This window comes from Dipodomys spectabilis, unplaced genomic scaffold (assembly GCF_019054845.1).
Source record: "Dipodomys spectabilis isolate Male_0828 unplaced genomic scaffold, ASM1905484v1 ptg000360l, whole genome shotgun sequence".
NCBI classification, from domain to species: domain Eukaryota; kingdom Metazoa; phylum Chordata; class Mammalia; order Rodentia; family Heteromyidae; genus Dipodomys; species Dipodomys spectabilis.
In genome coordinates this window covers 4,926,979-4,949,310 of record NW_024871037.1, presented here as the reverse complement: position 1 = coordinate 4,949,310, position 22,332 = coordinate 4,926,979, and the positions used below count along the sequence as shown (strand labels likewise).

The following is a 22,332-nucleotide window of genomic DNA, read 5'->3' as shown; positions in this document are numbered from 1 at the left end:
TCAGATCTCAGCCTCCCTGAGTAGCTAGGATTACTAGCATGAGCTGCCGATACAGGGCTCTAGCTTTAACAGGAACAGTTCTAGAAGAATCTTATCTGTGACCATGTCCAAGGCCCTTGCTTAAAGCTTTATTATTTTGGTGGTTGTGGGGTTTGAACTCTGGGCCTGGGCGCTGTCCTTCAGCTCTTCAGCTCAAGGTCAATGCTCTACCCCTTGAGCCACAGCACCATTTTGGGATTTCTGAGTGGTTCATTGGAGATAAGAGTCTCTCATCCTTTCCTGCCCGGGCTGGCTTTGAACCGTGATGCTCAGATCTCAGCCTCCTGAGTAGCTAGGATGACAAGCGTGAGCCACCAGCACTCGGCTGAAAGCTTTTTGTGTTCAGTGAGTTTTCCCCAATATGGAGAACCCTGGAATGTGCTCTGGGAAGTGTTGGGCTTTTAAGTCTCAGCTATTCCTTTCCCAGCCTTAAGAATTTCAATTTCAGGGTTTGGACAATAGGTAGTACTGGACCTGCCAATCGCGCCATGAACTTGATTCTTGAGCGCCCTGTGAGCCCACCCCCTGCCCAGGACCCTGTGTAGGCCCTCACCTGCTCAGGCGCCATTACACCAGCCCCAGTGTGCCCTGCCTCTCCTCTAGCCACCATGGCATCCCACTTCCCCTCTCCAGTGGAGTTGATCTGGTTTGCTGGTGGTGTTTTTCTGCTCTTTCTTTGCTTTACTACTCACATAGCTCAGTTTTCTGACAGCATTAAGTGTATTCGAGGCTGCGGGTCCTCGAGGTAGCAGTCCACCTGCAATCACCGGCTTTCTAAGAAAGACTCCCCGATTCAACCTCTCCAAAAAAAAAAATTCAATTTCATTCCATACACAACTAGATTAGGATTATGCCAAAGACATGAGGACACTGCTATCCAGATCTCTGAGGGGTTTCCCTATCAAATGTCCACCTGGGCCCCCCGTACCTCCTCCCCCAGGATCTGTCTCTGTTTTCCTCTGCTCAATGTTAGAACCGATTTGAGGGACCCAACTCTTCTCCGAGGCTCTGTGGTAAGACTCAAGCACTGTGAAAGCACCGTTAAATACAGTTAAAGCGCGGTTAACGCTAAGCCTTTATGTCCATCCATGCCTTTCGTAATATTTCTCTTTCCTTCCAATAAACTGGAAGCGGGGGTGGGATGATTTGATTCCTAACTGGCAGCTGTTAGACACTTCCCTGGTACACTGGCTGCCATGAGCAATAGACTATCAGACTCAGCAGTCAGCAGAGACAGCGCTCATGCCAGCCCTGGCTATAGTGAGCACCCTACAAATACCTTGAGGAAGCTACAAGGGCAAACATAGCTGTTTGCTGGCTCCTGAAGGCATAGTCCCAGGCATGACTGTTTAAAACAGTTCCCATCCTACATTTCCATCCTTTGCCTAGGATCTAAATGACCCTGTAGCCACCTAGGCCAGAGGAGGAGCCTCTAGTTAGTGTGACCCAGAAGAAGGTCTGTGATTGGTGCAAACACAGTCTGTCCCTTTTTATTTTTTTAATGAGGGACTGCTATAATTGGTGTAGGCACAGTCTTTCATTTGCACGGCTGTACCATGCTGGGTGCAAACATAACCTCTGTTTGCATGAGGGTCTGCTAGGATTGGTGGCACACTTTCTACACACTTTTCTGGATACATAAGCCAGGTTATTTTGCTCACATTTTTTTTTTTTTTTGCATGTAGCAAAAATGTTTAATCTCTCCTTAATGTGTGTTTATTTACAAGTACTAAATCTGAAGAACAGTAAAATAGGAAATAGCCATGTATGTATACTCTGCAGGCTGGACCCGGGCAGCTCTGGCCTCCAGCGGGACCTGGCCAAGCTCTGTCCGCTCAGACCGTCCAAGGGCCATTCTTCTTTTGGGGGTTCTATAGAGTTAAAGGAAAGCTAACGGTGGCCTTTGTCTTAAAAATATCATCCTCTCTCTCAAAATATATCTATTCTAGCTTGTGTAGCACCAACATGAGCCGTCAGATCCGGGCAGGGGCACAGGAGACCCTTGGCAGGGAGACCAGAGAGGCATGGGGGCACTGGCCCATGCCTGGGACTCAAGGCTGTGTCCTGGGCACCCCGGGCTCCTCTTCTGTTCCCCACGCTGCCCCTCAGGCCAAAGGGCAGGCCAGGCAGGTGGGGCGGCAGGGTAGGCCCGAGGTGTCAAGGCCGAGTGTCCAGATCAAGGCCCAGGCCAGAGCTGGGTGCTGGGGCACAGCAGGTCGGGTAGGAGGGGCTCCAAGGAGCGCGGCCTAAGGCTGCAGGCAGCAGAATCTGCTCACATTTTTTTGAGCCAGCCAGGACACAGAGTTTTTATTCATTCTAAATCAAAATTGTAAAGATGACCGAGGTTAGCACACATCTACACGGAGAGAAGCAACGGTTGGCTCTGCCACAGCGGGGGCTCCCAGGAGTCCATTTTTAATTTCTCTTTAATTTCGGTGGAAGGTGCAGGCATCCAGAAGTTCTGTGAAGCAGAAGCCAAGAGAAAAGACCATCAGGGCTCCCCGTATTTATTGCTTTTTGACCTAGTCATGTTTTCTTAAATATGTATTGTATAAAGGGTCTAACCCAGTGCTGTTTTTTGTTCCCATTAGTGTTATTTATACATATTACTTAAAAGCATTGGCAAATGAGTCCTCTCTGGGTTGTTAGATATAATATGTCTTTTCCCAAGCCCTCTGCCTACATGGGAGGCCCCCCCCTTTTTTTTTTTTAGCAAATAAATGGGAATAACATGAACCCAAGTTCAGTTCCCAAGAAATCTGAAGTCTGACCACACTCCATGGTCCCCTGGAAGACAGTTCAGCCTTTTGGAGCTGAGTGGTCTAATTGAGTCACCTCATTGAGACTTCTGAATCCTCTTACAGGCAGGGAGACCCTCTCCACCTTGTTTTGTTCTTAGCTATTAACCCTTAATACAAATACATGGACCTCCGTCGCCGGGTCATTTCTCCTTGGAGTTCCGTTCTACTTACCGGAGACTATGCATGGCTTGAAGTTGGCCATGAACGTAAGATACTCTGGCCCTACGTAATTGTCGTAAGTTGTTTTGTTCTGCAGGTTGGCCAGACATTCTGTGTCATGACTGAATAGCAGGTCCTTGGCTGAGGAGTCAAACATCTGGAACATCCGGTATTCAAACCCAGTTCTTCCAAAGAGCTCCTGGATTGGACAGACAGACAGACAGACAGACAGACAGACAGACAGAGTTTTCCAGAAGCATGAGATTGGGTATTGTGCTCAGAAGACCTGAATCTGCTTGACTACTTGGGTCTAGCCTATGAGAAACCCAGACACAGGGTAGCTTAGTAAGTACTGTAGTAAAATGTCGGGAAGCAATGAATCTCTGGTTTCAGATCCTAGCCCCGCTACATCCTTGTTTTGTGGTTTGAAGAGCAAGCCTTGGTTTACCCATTTGTAAATGGAGATGATGTTGACAAAACCACGGTAGACAGAGCTCCCAGTTGGCCAACTCGCTCATCTCTGCTCAAGCACGATTTGATCACAAATTATAATGTGTCTCAATGTTGTCTGGGGCTTGATCTCAGGGCCTGGGTGCTGTCCCTGAGCTCTTTGTGCTCAAGGCTTAGCGCTCTACCACTTTGAGCCACGGCGCCACTTCTGGTTTTCTGAGTGGTTCCTTGGAGATACAGAGTCTCACGGACTTTCCTGCCCAGGCTGGCTTTGAACCCCGATCCTCAGATCTCAGCCTCCTGAGTAGCTAGGATGACAAGCGTGAGCCACCGGCGCCCAGAAGCCCAGGATAGCACCAAGCCTGCCCAGGTTGAGGAAAGTGCGGTTTGGCGCCCCCTATGGGTCAGGAAGAATAACCTCCATTCTGCTTTCCCTACATTAAGCTCAGCCTGGCGTGAGACCGCTTGAGCCAGTTCCGTAAGGGAGAAAGGATGAACGGAGTAGCCCGTACCTGCTGGTTGAAGAGGATCCTGCGAACAAAATCTGCCTTATCTTTCCTTGACACCACGGCGTGGTTCGGCACTGTGGCTAGGTGGCAGTTCTGAGCCTCGGTCACGGGCTTCCTGGTACCATCAAGGCAGAGCAGCTCAAAATCGTCCTGCTTCAGGTCCCTAGCCCAGGCCTCAGGGTTCTTTCCTAGGGAGAGAGGGACGTGTCAGGCGCAGCTGATGGATTTGGTGACAGCATGCCAGACAGTGGATACCTGCGAGAGTTCAGAGGCCCAGAGAAACGAAACAACGCTTTTACAGTAAAGCAGGACAGGAAAACAAAACCCGGGCACCCATAACCAATTTTGGCTCGTGCTTTTTTAATCCATTTAAGGGCAAAGATTTCACAAAATGAACGTAAAAAAAAGCTTAGCCAAGAAGAGAAAGATCAATTAGTTGAATGAATATTAAGATTAAGAATGTCTGTGCAGGGACTGAGAAGGTGGCTCAGTGGTAGAGTGCTCGCCTAGCATGCACGAAGCCCTGGGTCTGATTCCTCAGTATACCACAGACACAGACAAAGCCGCAAGTGGCGCTGTGGCTCAAGAGGTAGAGTGCTAGCCTTGAGCAAAAGAAACTCAGGGACAGTGCCCAGGCCCTGAGTTCAAGCCCCAGGACTGGCAAGAAGAAGAAGAAGAAGAAGAAGAAGAAGAAGAAGAAGAAGAAGAAGAAGAAGAAGAAGAAGAAGAAGAAGAAGAAGAAGAAGTAGTAAAGGCAGAAGTGGATCTGTGGCTCAAGTGGTGAAATGCTAGCCTAGAGCAAAAGAAGCTCACAAACAGCGCCCAAGCCCTGAGTTCAAACTCCGGGACTGGCACACACACAAAAATAAAGTATAAGGACTTAAGTCACTGAAAGAGTTTCCTATCTGACAAGACAGGGAAGCACAGTGGTGACATACCGGCGGTGTTCTGTAGGACCGTCCGATGCTTCACAAAAGCCACATCTCCCTTCTCAACTAGACACCTGCACGGTGAGGGACAAATCAGTGAGGAGTCACACTCCTTACACACACACACACACACACTTCCACACTTCAAGGTGACAACCCTACAGCCAGCACTCTGGCCTCTCCCCAGGACTCCACCCGAGATGCTTCAAGTCAGCGGGGCTTGCAGGGGAATATTCTAGAACCAGGCCTGATTTTGGTCTTTGGAGCCACTGAGGAAATTGTAATTGGCTTCTGCTGCTGGCTCCTTCTAGATGATGCTGGATGAGGATGAGGAGTTCGCCGGTGTGTGTGTGTGTGCGTGCGTGCAGAGAGAAAGGAGGTGCATGTACCCCACTCACCTGAGAGCCCCGGCCGAGCCGAAGTACCTCTCCTGGCTGTTGGGAGCACATGTATGGGCAGGGTTATCAGCCCCACCACACAGCGCGCAGAGACGGGAGTCGGGGTTAGAACCAGGGGCACAGCTGTGGCTGAAGAAGTTGTCTGTGGGGAAGGACAGCCGGAATCAGATCTTCCCACCATAGCAGGAAAGCCTTGGAGTGTCTTCTTAAAATTGCCCGACTCTCTTGATCTGTAGTACTTCTTTATACATGCTGGCATATCATTATTAAAAATCAGAACCTAGCCGGGTGCCGGTGGCTCACGCCTGTCATCCTAGCTACTCAGGAGGCTGAGCTCTGAGGATCGCCGTTCAAAGCCAGCCCAGGCAGGAAAGTCTGTGAGACTCTGATCTCCAATGAACCACTCAGAAAACCGGAAGTGGTGCTGTGGTTCAAAGTAATACAGCGCTTGCCTTGAGCAAAAAAAAAGTTCAGGGACACAGCGCCCAGGCCCTGAGTTGAAACTCCACAAGCTAACCAGGAAAAAAACAAAAAATCAGAACCTGATAATCCAGGCATTGGTGTAATCCTGTAATCCTAGTGTAAACCGCCTGTAATCCTAGCTAATTAGGAGGCTCAGATCTAAGGAGAGAGAGAGGGATGCAGGGAGAGAGGGAGGGAGGGAAGGAAGGAAGGAAGGAAGGAAGGAAGGAAGGAAGGAAGGAATTACATAGGTCCGATGTGTGGCTTAGGTGTCAAAGTCAAATGCATGCCCACATGCAGGTATACCACACGTGCTCCCATTGCTCCCTGAGGCCATTTCTGATATCTTTCTGACCATCTCATCTTTCCCTGAAACCCATCGCCTCCCAGGAGCACAGGGGTGAGGGCGGAGGGAAGGCCCCTGCACGAGTCTCTCCCATCCCCCTCCCCAGGCCCACACGCCCGCCACACCCGCAAGAACACACTCACCGAACTTGCAGGACCCAGTTTGGTTGTATATTAAACCCATGGGGATGTTCCAGCCCGCAGAGGTGCCAACCCCCATGTGGCAGGACTTCTTGCCCCGTAGAGAATTCCAGGTGATTCCAACATCTGATTTCTTAATCACAGCCACGGCGTAATAGCCTTGCAAGGGGAAACACCAAGATGGGGAAGAGAAGGGGTTGGGATGGGGGAAGGGGAAGGACGGAGCCTCCCTCCTCCCCCTCCCCCAAATAGGATGCAGGAGCTCTGGCAGAAGGTGGAGCTTCCCGTCCCCAGGTCGAAGGCCACGTGGCCCCTTCTGTCTCACAGGAGATGCTATGCTCAGGTCGCCGGCCTCCCCCTCAAACCTCGACGTGAATCAGATCTGTTTGAACACCTGTGGTTTCCGGACCCCGTAGGATGAAAAGGAGAGCCAGGAATTTCCAGGAGGAGGGGGAGCTGTGTGACCATCACCCCGCCTCTTCGCAAGCTCACGGGCATTCCCTCTCCCGCCTGTATGGTCCTGTGCAAGCCAGGCTGTCTTTGAGCCTCAGTTTCCCTACCTGTATACTATGGAACCCCCAAGGTCCAAAGCTGGGGGTGCTGGGCAAGAGTCCACATGGAGAAGGACTCCTTTGTCAGCTGCCTGTCTGTGCTGTATCAATGAACTATTTTTATTATTATTATTATTATTTTTGCTTATGTGGTGCTGAGGAATCGAACTCAAGGCCTCATGCATGCAAGGCAAGCGCTCTACCACTGAGCCACCTTCCCAGCCCCCAATTAACTATTGTTAATTATTAGTTATTCATTATGGATGCTTTGGGACAGGTGTGCAAATTGTAACAGTGAACTGGGCCTCCATCTCCTCCTCTTCCTCCTTTTTCTGCTTTCCAATTCCAGCAAGTTTATTTAAGGGTGTTTTTTTGTTGGTTGTGAGGCTTGAACTCTAGGCCTGGGCGCTGTCCCTCAGCTCTTCAGCTCAAGGCTAGCACTATTCTACCACTTGGGCCACAGCACCACTTCCTGTTTTCTGAGTGGTTCATTGGAGAGAAGAGTCTCACCGACTTGGGCTGACTTTGAACCTTGATCCTCGGATCTCAGCCTCCTGAGTAGCTAGGATGACAGGCGTGAGCCACCGGCACCCAACTATTTAAGGTGTGTGTGTGTGTGTGTTTAAGGTTTTCTCACCATCTTTCCCAGTACTAAGTCTAGTTGAGCCCCAGGGGTGGTCACTCACCTTCTAAGGGCGTGTTCACACACTTGGACCCACGACGCTCACTCCCTTGTTTAGGCTCTGAAAGGAAAATAGAAGTAGCCGAGGAACCCAGCCTCTGAAACCCTCACGGCAGCTCCATCCAAAGTCAGTGTGTCTCCATCATCGAAAACAAGAGTCAAGGCACCCGGGGCTTGCTGTTGTCATTCTAACCTAGCCCGAGACTGAGAAGACTGTGGTTTGAGGCAATCTGGACAAAAAGCTCACGGGAGCCGCCTCCCACCCCCACCCCCATCTAAATTAATAAAACCTGGGCGGGAGGGCTGTCTGTGGTCCTGGCTGTTTGAGGAAGCATAAATAGGAGGATCGAGGTCCAAGGAAGAACAGAGGGAGGCTGGGATCACTCTAGATCCTGGCAAAAGATCCTTTCACGATAGGTATGTAAGTTCTACTCCATACCGTCCAACACCACTATCTCCATTTAAAAGAAAGGGGGGCGGGTATTCATTGAGCTCCACCCGGCCAGCTCCTACATCTGTATCTTACCCAGTTCTGACGTCAGGGAAGGGAATTGTCACCTGTCATCTCCCTCTCTTGCAACTCTATTATTAGCTTGATTTTCTACGTCTGTGATCTGGGGCGGGGGCTGGGACAGAGAGGTGTCCCCCTCCACTCACCGTAATTCTCTGCCAGGACAGGCACAAGCCCACACTGGCCTGCGAGGTAGACGTGTCCGCCATCCAAACTCATGGCGTCAGCTTCTCCTTTCTGCAGAAACGAATCAGTGGTGAGCAGCAAGGCCTGTTCTCTCCCATCCTGCTGGCCCTCAGCTTTCTTACCTGCCAGCCCCTCACATCACAAGCCCCGTGCTAACCAAAGCTACCGCGTCAAAGTGAGCGTCAGGGCGGGGCGCTGGTGGCTCATACGCCTGGAATCCTAGCTCCCCAGGAGGCTGAGATCTACGGATAGTGGTTCAAAGCCATGCTAGGCCTTGAGTTCAATCCCTAGTACTAACAACAACAACAACGAAAGCAGGAGCTATATGAATCTGTCAAGATCAAGCAAATATTGAAAATCAATTAAGTTCATTAAATATTGACCCAGGTACTAAAGTTTCAATCCTGTATTACCTGTAATAACTAGGGATCTGGAAATTACTCACATGGCAATATTTAGAACCTGGTCAAATCAACTGAGGCAGAAATACTTGGTGGAGTTGTAGACAGCTATTAAAAGTAGTTTTTAGGGGCTGGGGAGGTGGCTTTGTGGTAGAGTGCCCACCTAGCGTGCATGAAGCCCTGGGTTTGATTCCTCAGTACCACATACACAGAAAAAGCTGGAAGTGGCGCTGTGGCTCAAGTGGTAGAGTGCTAGCTAGTGCTAGCCTTGAGCAAAAAAGCATCTTAGGGGACAGTGCCCAGGCCCTGAGTTCAAGCCCCAGAACTGGCAAACAAATAAAATAAGTAGTTTTTAACCTGATGATTTCATTACCTAGGAAAATCAGAGGTTTGAAGCCACCCTGGGCAGACAAATCCTTAAGACTCTTACCTCCGATTAGCCAGCAAAATTAGGAAGTGGGAAGTGTGGCTCAAGTGGTCGAGCACCAGCCTTGAGCAGAAAAGCCAAGCCAGAGAGTAGGAGGTCAGGAATTCAAGTCCCAGTACCGGCACAAGAATCAATCAATCCCACAGTGTCCCCATCCACATCCTAGAAGATTCCTTACGCTTATTGAAAGTAGGGCACCCCTCTGAGTTCCCTTAGGGCCCGGGCCTGAGGCCCCAGGAGGTCACCCGGGACTCGGGCTGGCCCTCGACTGAGGGAGTAGCAGGTGTGGGGGTTGGGGGGGGTGGAACGTTAGCGGGGCCCCCCCTCCGCAGAAGCTCTGTGCCTCTGGCCTGCAGGCCCTCCTACCATGATGGCTGCCACGCAGTCCTCGGGCGTCTCCTCCGCGGCGCACCCCAGGGCCCCGCCGCTCACCGCACCCCACTCCTCACACCTGGCCTTCTCATGGCGGCCCACCGCGCACCACCGCACCCCTGGGAATTCCCCCACACCTAGCACAGGGAGAGAAGAAGGGTCAGGGACCCCCCCACCCCACAGGACGCCTCCCCCGCTTCCTGGGACTGCCAACCGAGGGTCTCACCCCACTCAGAGAGGCCTCGTGGAGCTCCAGCCCAAAGCAGAGACTTCTGGGGTTTCCATTCAAGGCTGGACTTCCCAGAGAGAGAGAGACAGACAGACAGACAGACAGAGACAGGAAAGGGAGGGGAAAGAGAAAATGGAAGAAGAAGAGACAGAGGAAAGGAAAAGAAGAGCGAAGAAAGAAAATAAAAGGAAGGAGGGAGGCAGGATGGTATCTAAATATATAGATATATAAGTATATGGGCTGGGAAGGTGGCTCAGTGGCAGAGCACTTGCCTTGCATGCCTGAGGCCCTGGGTTCGATTCCTCAGCACCACATAAGCAAAAAGAAAAAAAAGCTGGAAGTGGCGCTGTGGCTCAAGTGGTAGAGCACTAGCCTTGAGCTGAAGAGCTGAGGGACAGCGCCCAGGCCCAGAGTTCAGGCCCCACAACTGGATCCAAAAAACAAACAAAATATATATAAGTATATATATTATATATACACATATATAGATATAAATAAGTGCATTGTGGTGAATCTGGTGGAAAGCAGGAGCTGGACCCTGAATCTTTGGAATTGGAGTTCTGCTCTCGAGTGGCCTAGTGGCTCATTCTCACTCCTGCTTAGATCAGATTGTTCTTCCTGTCACTGGGACGGTCGCCCCGTTGAGTACAGGGACTTAGAACCATCATTACTTCAAGTTACCTACAACATGAAGGTCTTCAAATTCCTCTGGGTGATCATATAACTTAAGACTTTCTCCCAGCTCATCAGAAAATCTCCTCACAGGCCGGGTGCCGGTGGCTCACGCCTGTCATCCTAGCTACTCAGGAGGCTGAGATCTGAGGATCATGTTTGAAGCCAGCCTGGACAGGAAAGTCCAGGGGACTCTTACCTCTAATGAACCACCAAAAAACCAGAAGCCAGCTGTGGTTCAAGTGGTAGAACGCTAGCCTTGAGCAAAGAAAGCTAGGCACTGAGTTCAAGGCCCAATATTTATAACACACACACACACACACACACACACACACACACACACACACACACACACACACACGCACACACACACCCCTAATACCTGTCTCCAGCTGCCCAGTGGTGGAAAGATACTCATATCCCACGTACAGCTTTGCATCCATTTTAAGGGGGACCTGTACAAAGCCCCGGGCGGCATCGGTGAACAGCAGATCTCTCCCGTGCGGGGAACCAAAGAGTTGAAATTCTGACCTCTTGTCTTTTCCAAAATGTTCCTGTTGAAAGGTGAAGAGGAAGAGCACAGGAAGGAGCTGACACCGAGGTGAAGGTTGACACGATACAAACACCAAACCAGAGAAAGGGAGAGACTTGTCACCTCTACTGCCCCCCCCCCCCCACCTCCCCGACAGGACACAGCCACCATTCCCTGCACTTCACCATGCTCCGGAAATACTTTTTTTTTTTTCTTCGTCAGTCCTGGGGCTTGAACTCTGGGCCTGGGCGCTGTCCCTCAGCTCTTCAGCTCAAGGCCAGCGCTCTACCGCTTGAGCCACAGCGCCACTTCCGCTTTTCTGGTGGTTTATTGGAGCTAAGAGTCTCACGGACTTTCCTGCCCGGGCTGGCTTCGAACCGTGATCCTCCGATCTCAGCCTCCTGAGTAGCTAGGATGTCAGGCGGGAGCCACCATGGTGCCCGGCACAGGAGAATTTTGACTGTGACTGGTAGACCCAGGATTTCTGGGGTAGGCAGAAGGCAAAGCGGGGGTGGGGGGGTGGGGGGGTGGTCCTCCATCCCCCCAGGCGGTGGCGGGAATACCTGGGCCTTGTTGAGAATCTCCCAGATCAGGTCCTCCTTGCCGTCCACGCTCCGGGCCACCACGGCGTGGGAGGGCACCCGGGCCAGGTGGCACTGCTCGTACTCGTCCACCGGCCTCCGGGTGTTGTCCGGACACAGCAGCTCATACTGGTCCCTGTCGGCCTTCTCGGGCAGGACCTCTGGGGGGAGGCAGAACACAGGCCGGCTGGCCACAGGCAGAGCCCCCACCGCGCATGCGCTGTGCACCTGTCCCCCCCCACAGTGAGCCACAGCTGTGTGACCCAAAGAGGACTTAACAGAAAAATCGTCCCCAGCACTCTGGGGCTTGAACTTGAGTCCTCCTCCTACTCACGTGGCTTTTTCTTTTTTTTTTTCCTCAAGGCTGGTGCTCTAGCCTCTTGAGTCACACCTCCACTTCAGCTTTTTGCTGGGTTATTGGAGATGTCTCCAATTGGAGATGAGACCTGTCTTTGAACCGTGATCCTCAGATCTCGGCCTCCTGAGTAGCTAGGATGACAGGCGTGAGCCACCGGTGCTGGTCCCCTCAAACTCATGTTCTACATACAGGAAGCAGAAGCCAGTGCTCCCCGTCATAGTGCAGGATGTAGGGCCAAAGGGGGGAAAGAGGCCTAGGTGCCCAGCGAGGGCTCTCTACAGATACGGAGAAACACGCTCCTTGGAGGTATCCAAAGGGGCGATGGAACTAGGCACCTGCGAGTTGTAATTCGCAAAGATGAGGTCAAGCTGGAAGAGAATGGAGTGCAATAGAACTCGCGTCCCCTCTCAAAACGGCACCAGGTGGCACACCTCTGTGATCCTAACTCCCTCAGGAGCCTGAGATCTGAAGATCTCGGTTCAAAGCCAGCCCCGGGGCAGAAAAGGCTATGAGACTCTTTTTTTTTTTTTTTTTGTCAGTCATGGGGCTTGAACTCTGGGCCTGGGCGCTGTCCCTCAGCTCTTCAGCTCAAGGCAAGCACTCTACCGCTTGAGCCACAGCACCACTTCCAGTTTTCAAGTGATTTATTGGAGATAAGCATCTCACGGACTTTCCTGCCCGGGCTGGCATTGAACCTCGATCCTCAGATCTCAGCCTCCTGAGTAGCTAGGATTACAGGCCAGTGCCCGGCTTGGCTATGAGACTCTTATCTCCAATAAACCACCAGAAAACCAGAATTGGTGGCGTGGCTCAAGTGGTAGAGCGCTCACCTTGAGCCAAAAAGAAAAGAAAAGAAATGCTCAATGTCCAGGCCCTGATTTCAAGTCCCAGGAGTGGCACAATCAATCAATCAATTAATGAATGAATGTAATACATGAATAGCAAAAAGGGACCATATGTACCAACTAGCAGACATTAATAGTTTGGGGCGAAGTCAATCTGGGTTGTAAGAGGCTACCCACAGCCTCTCTGTGGTGTACTTGACCGGCCAAAGGACAGAATGACAATTGTCTTAAAACCATCTTGGTCTGCATAATGAGACCGAGAGGTGACCCCAATCATTAAAAAAAAAAAAAATACGAATGCAGGCAGGACACACATCCATTGCCAAAGTGCCAACCAAATGGTACAGTAGGAGGTAATGAGGAGAGTGACCCGCAAAGGGCCGACCCAGGGCAGGAAGAACGTGAGAATGACCACATCGTGCAAAAACATCAGGCTGTCAGGAACTGAAAACGTGAGGACCTCAGCCCTGGCGATGAACGGGAGCCCGGCTCATTTAGATTTCATCCACGTCGAGTGAGACCCTAAGTTTATCATCTAACGGATGATAAAATCCAGAATCTGAGCCGGGCGTCCATGGCTCACGCCTGTCATCCTAGTTACTCAGGAGACTGAGATCTGAGAATCGTGGTTCAAAGCCAGTCCGGGCAGGAAAGTCCGTGAGACTCCTATCTCCAATAAACTACTAGAAAACCAGAAGTGGCGCTATGGCTCAGGTGGTAGAGCTCTAGCCTTGAGCTGAAGAGCTGAGGGACAGCACCCAGGCCCAGAGTTCAAGCCCCATGACCGACCAAAAAAAAAAAAAAGTGCAAACTATAGAAAGTTTTCATTAAAAAAAAGTCTCTTTGTGGCTTTGAACAGATGGCTGTCAGTCATCTCGAGGTGTAAGGAAGCTGTGGGGAAAGCCTTCTGCTCCTTTATTCCCCCCACTTACCAAACACTGTCATGTGCCTCACGAAGCTCACGTCCCCCACGCCATCCCGCAGACACCTGGAGAGCAGGAAAGCCACCATCAGACCCTGGGCCCTGGGCCCCCCCGCCATCTCTACCGTCCATCCAACAGTCCCCCACTTCCCCCCACCCCCCAGCTTTTAAGGGCCTTTAAGTCATCACCAGAGTGATGGCCTCTCCCGGGGGTTAGGGGAGGAAGGGGTGAGGTCTATGAATTCTCTGAATAAAACAGTTATGGGGGGGGGGGGTGGCTGGGAATGTGGCTCAGTGGTAGAGTGCTTGTCTTGCATGCGTGAGGCCCTGAGTTCAATTCTTCAGCACCACAGACATAGAAAGAGCCAGAAGTGGCACTGTGGCTCATGTGGTAGCAGCGCTAACCTTGAGCAAAAAGAAGCTCAGGGACAGTGTGCCTAGGCCCTGAGTTCAAACCGCAGGACTGGCAGGAAAAAAAAACAAAACCAAAAAACAGTTTTGGTTTGGTTCAATGCGAGTACCGGGGCTTGAACTCAGCTCAGGGCCTTATTTTCTCTCTTCACTTATTTATTTATTTATTTTTGCTCAGGGCTGGCTTTCTCCCACTTGAGCCACACCTCTATTTCTGGCTTTTTGCTGGTTAACGAGAGATAAGCGTCTCACGGACTTTCTTGCCCTGAGCTTGGCTCCAAACCACGGCCGTCAGACCTCAGCCTTCTCAGAAGCTAGGGTGACGGGCGGGAGCAGTCGCCCGGCTTTGCTGTCGGTTCTGAACAGGCCCGCTCCTCTTGTGGGGAGCGTGGAACGTGCGGGGGGGGGGGGGGGGGGGTGAGGTTCAACACAGGATGTGCGTCAGCACCGCCTGGCTTTGGCCCTACCAGCATCCCAGTCTCGTGTCTGAAGATCCTAGAATCCCTCATCCTCTCGTGGTCTGGGGAGGGTAAGGAGGGTAACACAGACTCACGCCAAGCTGGGGAGCGGGGAGAGGTACAGGGGAGACAGGAAGGAGACTTCCACACAAAACACTGGTGTGGTGCTGGGTGGACACAACGACAGGCCCCTGGAGCCACCTGGGACAGGCCTACCACTCCAGGGACTTTTGTTACTCTGAGTGTGCATGCGTGTGTTACGTGTGTGTGTGTGTGTGTGCGCGCACACGCAGGTGCACCCATCCAGGGGCTGGAACTCAGGGCCTGGGTGCTGTCCCCCTTGAAGTTTTCCACTCAAGGCCAGTAGCTCTACCGTTTGTGTACACCCAGTTCCAGTTCCAGGCTGGCTTCGAACCGCGATCCTCCCGGTAGCCAGTGAGCCCCAGGTGCCCAGCTGAAGAGCAAGGAGGGGCGGCAGCCGGCACTCACCTGAAGGCACCCGAGTACCCGAAGTAGGGCTCCTGGGAGGAGCAGGCGCATTTGTCCGTCCCTCTCCCCGCGCACAGGCGGCACAGGCCGGGGAACGTGGCGTTGGCGCAGGGGACGCAGCTGCTGCCGAAGAACCGGGCGGCCTCTGCTTCAGACGGACGCGCGGGCCCCGGCTCGTCTGCGGACAGGGGTGAGCACTTCATGCCCCATACTGTACCCAGATGGGGCCCGGAACCACGAGGGCCCTGCTCGCAAAGTCGGCCTGGAGCCTGGGAGAGCTGGGGTCCCCCCAACCCCCACACATCTTGGTGACTCAGGACCCCGGCGTGGTCCATCTGGACCACCAATGTGAGACCCCCTCCCTCCCCCCTTCACCTGAGCTGGCTCACCTGACCCAGAGGGCAGCAGTGCGCCCAGAGGCACATGCCAGCCCGCTGCCCAGCCCAGGCCTGGGTGGCAGGACTTGGCGCCCCGCAGTTGGTTCAGCTGGAGGTCCGTGCCCTTCTTCACCACGGCCACGGCGTAATGCTGGGTTTGTGGATCTGCAGAGGAGCAGGGAGGAAGAGAGGCCTATGGGGCATGGCCCCTCGCCACGGCTGAGCTCTTCCCGGAGGGTCCAAGGTGGGCGCCATTCCCAGGTAAGCAGGGAGGGGAGAGAAAACCGAACCCCTCTGAGGCTGCCAACTACCCCTGGCTTATATAACACTGTACACTTCTGGTTTTGGGGGGGGATGTTTTCCTTGGTGATATTGGGGTTTCAAACTCATAGCCTCACATGATTGCTAGGCAGGTTGCTCTTCCTGCTGAGCCATACCTCCCATCATTTTTTTGTTGGTTGTGGGGCTTGAACTCTGGGCCTGGGCGCTGTCCCTGAGCTCTTCAGCTCAAGGCGAGCGCTCTACCACTTGAGCCACAGCGCCACTTGCGGTTTCCTGGTAGTTACTTGGAGGTGAGAGTCTCATGGACTTTCCTGCCCAGGCTGGCTTTGAACTATGACCCTCAGATCTCAGCCTCCTGAGTAGCTAGGATGACAGGCGTGAGCCACAGGCGCCCGCCTGTGTCTCATGCTTTTGCCTAGGGCTGACCTCAAGAGTGTGATCCTCCTACCTCTGCCTCCCGAGCAGCTGCGATGGTAGGCATGCAGCGTCCCATGTGAACATGGGCTTTTTCTTGGGCCACTGGGATGGGCACATGGCATGGTCCCCTCTTGTGACTCTGGGTCATGCCTCATAAGCAGGAGGCGGGAACATGGAAGAGCCTCCTCATTGCACGATCTTTGGGGCATCACAACCCATGGAGGATGCGGGCCGGTCTCCAGAGACGGGCTTCCGTGGGCCCAGCCCCAGGGGTAGGTATTGGACTGAGGACAGCACCACCCTCTTGGGCTGAGGCTACTCACCTGGCTACGGTGAGCTCTAGCAGCGTTGCCCCCACCCCTGTCTTCCCCCCAAAGGCTGAACGGTCCCACCAGAAAGTAGAGGTCCCTGTGGGGGCTGGGAGGCTGGGAGAGGGAACACACCATCTTCTGATCCATAGACTTCGGCCACAATGGGTTTCAGGTTGTAAGGAGCCAGGCCGGCCTCGAACACCAAACCTCCGTCAAGGGTCACAGCATCTACTTTGTCTGCCTGGTGGAGATAAGATGTGGCAATGAATGGAGCCCTCTACCGCTGGGGACGATTCTCCTAGCTCTCTACCAGGGGTGTCTGGTCCAGAGAGAGCTAGGCCGTCTCCATGATGCATGTCGCTACTAAGATTTGTGTAGGTGTCTCTGTTCCTTAAAGTATATGCCCAGGAGTATTATAAAAGGATCTACGGTAGTTCTTAGGTTTTTGTGCATGGGCCTGTACTATGGCCTCCTGTTCTTCCTTGGCTTTCTTGCTCCAAGCTGGTGCTCTTCCACTCGAACCATGCCTCCAGACTGGCTTTTTGCTGGTTATTTTGGAGATGGATCCTCACAGAAATTTCTGCCCAGGATGGTCTCAAGCTACAATCCTCTGGATCTCAGCCTCTTGAATAGTTAGAACTATAGGCATGATATGCCACAGGTGCCTGGCTGGTGTTCAGTTTCTTGATGAAACTTCACAGTCATTTCCATAATGGCTGCACTAATTTACCTTCCCACTGACCAGGGTTCTGTCTTCTCCTACATCAGTTTGTTATTTTAGAATAAAAACGAGTTGCGAGATCACAATTCTGGAATATTTTTCTCTAATTAATGGCTGGTACTTAAAACTGAATATTGCTTATGAGATATTGATCTTGCATTTGTTCACTTCTACAGTACTTTCCAGGCATGCAATTATATGAAAATACCGATTTTTTTTTTCAGTTGCAGGGCTTGAACTCGGCGCCTGGGTACTGTCCCTGAACTCTTTTGCTCAAGGCTAGCGCTCTCCTACTCTATTGGTTTTGTGGTGGTGAATTGGAAATAAGAGTCTCACAGACTTTCCTGCTTGGGCTGGCTTTGAACTGTGGTCCTCAGATCTCAGCCTCCTGAGTAGCTAGGATGACAGGTGTGAGCCAGCAGAATCTAGCTAAAATATTGATATTTTTATTTGTTTTACATGAATTTTACATCTCTGTGTGCGTGTGTGTATGTGGGTGTGCATGAGTGTGTGCAGGTATGCATGCACCTGTACTAGAGATTGAACTCAGGGACCAGGCGCTGTCCCTGAACTTTTTCACTCGAAGTTGCTGCTCTACTACTTGTGCTACAGCTCCACTTCCAGATTTTGGCTGGTTAATTGGCGATAAGAGCGTCATAGACTTTCCTGCCAGGGTTGGCTTTGAACTGAAATCCTCAGTGGATGATCTCAGCCTCCTGAGTCGCTACGAGTGAGCCGCTATAGCCTATGTCGATAAGGAAAGAAAGAAAAGAAAGGAAGAGAGATAGATAAGACGGACAGGCAGAGGGACAGAGAGACAGAGAATAGGGACTTCTGTGTCCCTTTCGGGCTGCTGTGACTTACCGCCGTGGCATGGATGCAATCCAGGTGAGATCTTTTCTTCACGCAGGTGACAGACGGACCATCTGCAGGAAGGACTTTTCTCATGGCCTCTCGGAAACTGGAGCATTTAGCGGCCTCGTGATCTGACACGGCACACCACCTTACAGTCTGCCCCGGGGCAGCCAAACACAGCCCTAGGAGAGAGGAGCAGGCAGGGGCTTGGCACGCTACTTTCTCTGCTGGAAGAGGAGGTCAAAGGCAAGAGAAAGGGTCGGCTGGGTGTGTGCATGCAGCTGGATTAGCTGCCTAACAGGTGGTCTCAGGGTCTGTGTCTCTGAATCGTCCTGTACCCTTCGATTATAAACAAAGTCAGTGGGCTGGGAAGGTGGCTCAGAGGTAGAGCGCTTGCCTTGCATGCATGAGGCTCCGGGTTCGATTCCTCAGCACCACATAAGCAGAAAAAGCCAGAAGTGGTGCTGTGGCTCAGGTCGTAGAGTGCTCACCTTGAACTGAAGAGCTGAAGGACAGCGCCCAGGCCCAGAGTTCAAGCGCCCCCCCCCAACAAAAAATGTTATATGAGCTGCCACCCTTGCCTCATGCCTGGAATTCTAGCTACTCAGGAGGCTGAGATATGGAGGATTGCAGTTCGAGGACAGCCTAGGCAGAAAAGTCCGGGAGATTTCATCTTCCAACTAACCAGCAAACTGCAGGAATGTGGGTCTGAACGGTAGAGCACTAGCATTGAGCAAGCAAGATGAACCAAGAACTAGGCCCCAAGTTCAAGCCCCAGTACATTATGCCAAAAAATAAAGCCGGAAGCCAGTGGCTCACGCCCGTCATCCTAGCTACTCAGGAGGCTGAGATCTGAGGATCACAGTTCAAAGCCAGCCCAGGCAAGAAAGTCCGTGAGACTCTTCTCTCCAATAAACCACCAGAAAACTGGAAGTGGTGCTGTGGCTCAAGTGGTAGAGCGCTCGCCTTGAGCTGAAGAACTGAGGGACAGCGCCCAGGCCCAGAGTTCAAGACCTACGACCAACAAAAAAAATAAATAAATAAAAATAAAAATTGAAAAAGCCACACAAAAGGCCCCTCAGACTTTATGTGAAATGGCCTCATCGTTCCTTTTAGCTTTTGTTGCTTTCCAGGTAAGGTCTCATGTTTTGGTTTTTGTTGTTGTTTATTTGCTTTGTTTTGTTTGGTCAGTTCTGGGGCTTGAACTCAGGGCCTGAGCCCTGTCCCTGAGCTTTTTTTTTTTGCTCAAGGCTAGCATTCTACCGCTTTGAGCCACAGCACCACTTCCAGTTTTCTCACTGAGGATAAGATTCTCCCAGACTTTTCCTGCCCAGGCTGGCTTTGAACCTCGATCCTCAGATCTCAGCCTCCTGAGTAGCTAGGATGCCGGGCATGGGGCACCTGGGCCTGGCTGTTTCCTGTTTTTTGATTGGGCAGCTTGAACTACGATCCTTCTGCCTCCCAGTAGCTGGGACCATGGGCATGTACTGATATACTCAGCTTGCTAATTAAGTTGGCATCTCACTAATCCTGTTTTTCCAGGGCTGGCCTTTAACTGCGATCCTCCTGATTTTTTTGTCTCTACAGAAACTGAGATTACAGGTGTACACTACTGCAACCCCCTCTGCTTTGGTTACTTCTTGTCACTGGCCACCAGCAGAGGTGTGTGTGTGTGTGTGTGTTCGTGTGTGGGAGCACACGCATGCGCACACATAGATATGTGTGCACAAGAGCGTGCCAGTTCGGGGGCTTGAATTCCGAGCCCGGGTGCCGTCCCTGAGCTTTTTTGCTCAAGGCTGGCACTCTTACCACTTAAGCCACAGCTCTGCTTCTCCCTTTTGCTTAATTGGAGATGAGAGTCTCACCGACTACTTCCCTGCTCCTACTGGCCTCAAACCACAAGGAGAGCCCTCGTCCAGCAGCCATGAGGAAGAGAGTATAGGGGGAAGGTCCAAGGGGACAGGGCAACTCGGGCCTGTGGTTAGGAAACAAAGCCCCAGTTGAGCAAAGTTGAACTTTTGCCCAGGGCCTGACTTGGCCAGGACAGAAGACGAAAGAACAAACAACACAGCGCCAGTTGGAGAGACTTTGAGAGAGACCACTGGTGTGCACCCTGTGTTTTCTTGCCACTGTAGCTGGACCTCGCTGGACCACCGCTCATGCCTGTGGTCTACCTTCCCAGGCTATCCCAGGCCCGTGGAGCTCACTGCGCACCCCGAGGGGAGATGCTGGGAAGGGCTGGCAGCAAAGACCAAGGAGTTGGTCCCTCTGTACAGGGTCCTAAGCTACCCCTCCCCTTCACCCCCATCTAAGGAAGATTTTACACAGGTCTCACAGAACTGCGTCTGCTCAGATCCAACAGTTGATCTTTATATTGGGGATGGGGGGAGAACGAGTATTGGGACTTGAACTCAGGGCCTAGATGTTGTCCCGGAACTCTTGTCTGCTGAAGGGCTAGCACTCTACCACTTGAGCCACGGCTCCACTTCCAGCTTTTTGCTGGTTAATTGGAAGTAAGAGTCTCACGGACTCCCTACTGCCCAGGCTGGCTTTTAAACTGGGTTCTTCACATCTCAGCTTCCTGAGTAGCTGGGATTCCGGGCACTTAGGTAACTGGCACATTCTCTAATCCCACCAAGAGCCCAGGATGAAGGATCCTGCCCCCACCCTACCCCAGGTAAAAACACACCCTGTCATGAATGCACAGGGTTTTGTTGTTTTGGTTGGTCGTGGGGCTTGAACTCTGAGCCTGGGCACTCTCCTTGAACTCTTCAGCTCAAGGTGAGCGCTCTACCACTTGAGCCACAGCGCTACTTCCAGTTTTCTGGTGGCTCACTGGAGATAAGAGTCTCGGGGACTTTCCTGCCCCGGCTGCCTTTGAACCATGATCCTCAGATCTCAGCCTCCTGAGATGACAGGTGTGAGCCACCAGTGTCCGGCTTGTTTTTGTTCTTTTTAAACTAGAGATGACTTGCCTATGCTAGGAGTTAGGTCTGCCTCATCTAGATTCCTATCTTCACAGCCAGCGGGTGTTAGTTATGTAAAGACAATTTTTACTTAAAAGAACCAGGCTCAGCACCACCCAGAGCCACCCAGCAGTCCCTTAGACAGTGATTGTTCTGTGGGGCTGTGGCGCAGGGGTCCCTCGGTGAATGACCCTCCAGCACCCAGGTCCCCGATGCACTCACCCAGCACCCCCACACCTAGCAGAGCACAGACTGCCAGCCTCATTATCCTTGGGTCTCCCAGAGCCTGGGTCTCTCCGTCCTCGGCCTGAAGCTTGGCTGGGTCCAGGTGAACAGAACAGAGCTGGATGGCCTTTGTCACCCCTTCCTCCCCTGGCCTGGGTCACCAGCCCCAGAGCCCCACCCACTCACCCTTCATCTGCTGGCTCTCAGTCCACCGGTGACAACTACTGCCCCAGAACCGTGACCTGGTCCAGCCTCCCAGGTGCTGGGTTTATAGGTTCCCACAACCTTGTCTGGCCATTTCTGCTGCCTTTGAAGATGGGGGACGGGTCGGGGCCGCCAGTCAAGGAATGTGTGGGCAGCTCTCAAGTTGGAAGAGGGCAAAGAAAAGAGGCTTTCCTGTGGAGCGCAGCTCGGCGGGCATCCTGACTTCAGCCCAGAGAGGCTGAACTCAGGCCTCTGGCCTTACACACGCCTAGGGGGGCTTTGTGATCATTTGTTGCAGCAGTCCTAGAAAAACAAACGTCTCCCTGGCGTATGTACCGGAGCTGTGTATCATTAGATCTCTCATTCCCGGGGCCTTGAAACTGTACCAAGGTTCTTAGAAGAGACAGACAGACAGGCAGGCAGGCAGGCTGACTGACAGGCAGACAGACAGGCAGACAGACTAACAGGCAGACAGACTGACAGACAGGCAGGCAGACAGGCAGGCAGGCCGACAGACTGATAGGCAGACAGGCAGACAGACTGACAGGCAGACAGGCAGGCAGGCCGACAGACAGGTAGGCCGACAGGCAGGCAGGCCGACAGACAGGCAGGCCGACAGGCAGACAGGCAGTCTGACAGGCAGACAGACTGACAGACAGGCAGACAGACAGGCAGGCAGGCAGGAAGGCAGACTGACAAGACAGGCAGACAGACAGGCAGGCAGACAGGCAGACTGACAGACAGACAGGCAGACAGGCAGGCAGGCCGACAGACTGATAGGCAGACAGGCAGGCAGGCAGACAGGCAGACAGACTGACAGGCAGACAGGCAGGCAGACAGGCAGGCAGACAGGCAGGCAGGCAGACTGACAGGCAGACAGACTGACAGGCAGACAGACAGGCAGGCAGGCAGACTGACAGGCAGACAGACTGACAGACAGGCAGACAGACAGGCAGACAGACAGGCAGGCAGGCAGACTGACAGGCAGGCAGACAGACAGACAGGCAGGCAGGCAGGCAGACAGACAGACAGGCAGGCAGGCAGGCAGACTGACAGGCAGGCAGACTGACAGGCAGACAGGCAGACAGGCAGACTGACAGGCAGACAGACAGAC

General features: G+C 52.6%; 1 protein-coding gene across 1 annotated transcript; it reads right to left on the bottom strand.

The window, feature by feature from the left end:
• Positions 1-2,338: 2,338 nt before the first annotated feature.
• LOC122095610 (inhibitor of carbonic anhydrase-like) lies at positions 2,339-21,567 on the bottom strand. The gene is made up of 18 exons (XM_042665924.1): positions 21,201-21,567; positions 21,012-21,107; positions 17,833-18,005; positions 16,380-16,488; positions 15,250-15,402; positions 14,861-15,038; positions 13,513-13,568; positions 11,360-11,538; positions 10,647-10,818; positions 9,358-9,500; positions 8,124-8,214; positions 7,471-7,527; positions 6,237-6,392; positions 5,286-5,427; positions 4,897-4,961; positions 3,962-4,146; positions 3,012-3,198; positions 2,339-2,500 (listed from the first exon to the last, which is right to left on the bottom strand). The coding sequence occupies exons 1-18, from the start codon at positions 21,205-21,207 to the stop codon at positions 2,466-2,468; spliced, it is 2,184 nt and encodes a 727-aa protein (XP_042521858.1). The 5' UTR covers positions 21,208-21,567; the 3' UTR covers positions 2,339-2,465.
• Positions 21,568-22,332: the final 765 nt, after the last annotated feature.

Bases quoted from the DNA above. Each gene is read 5' to 3' on its own strand.
- LOC122095610 (XM_042665924.1), bottom strand. The intron at 8,215-9,357 runs GTAGGAGGGCCT...TCGTTTCTGCAG, and splicing joins ACTGCGTGGCAGCCATCATG to AAAGGAGAAGCTGACGCCAT. The intron at 6,393-7,470 runs GTGAGTGACCAC...TCCCCTTGCAAG, and splicing joins TGTGAACACGCCCTTAGAAG to GCTATTACGCCGTGGCTGTG.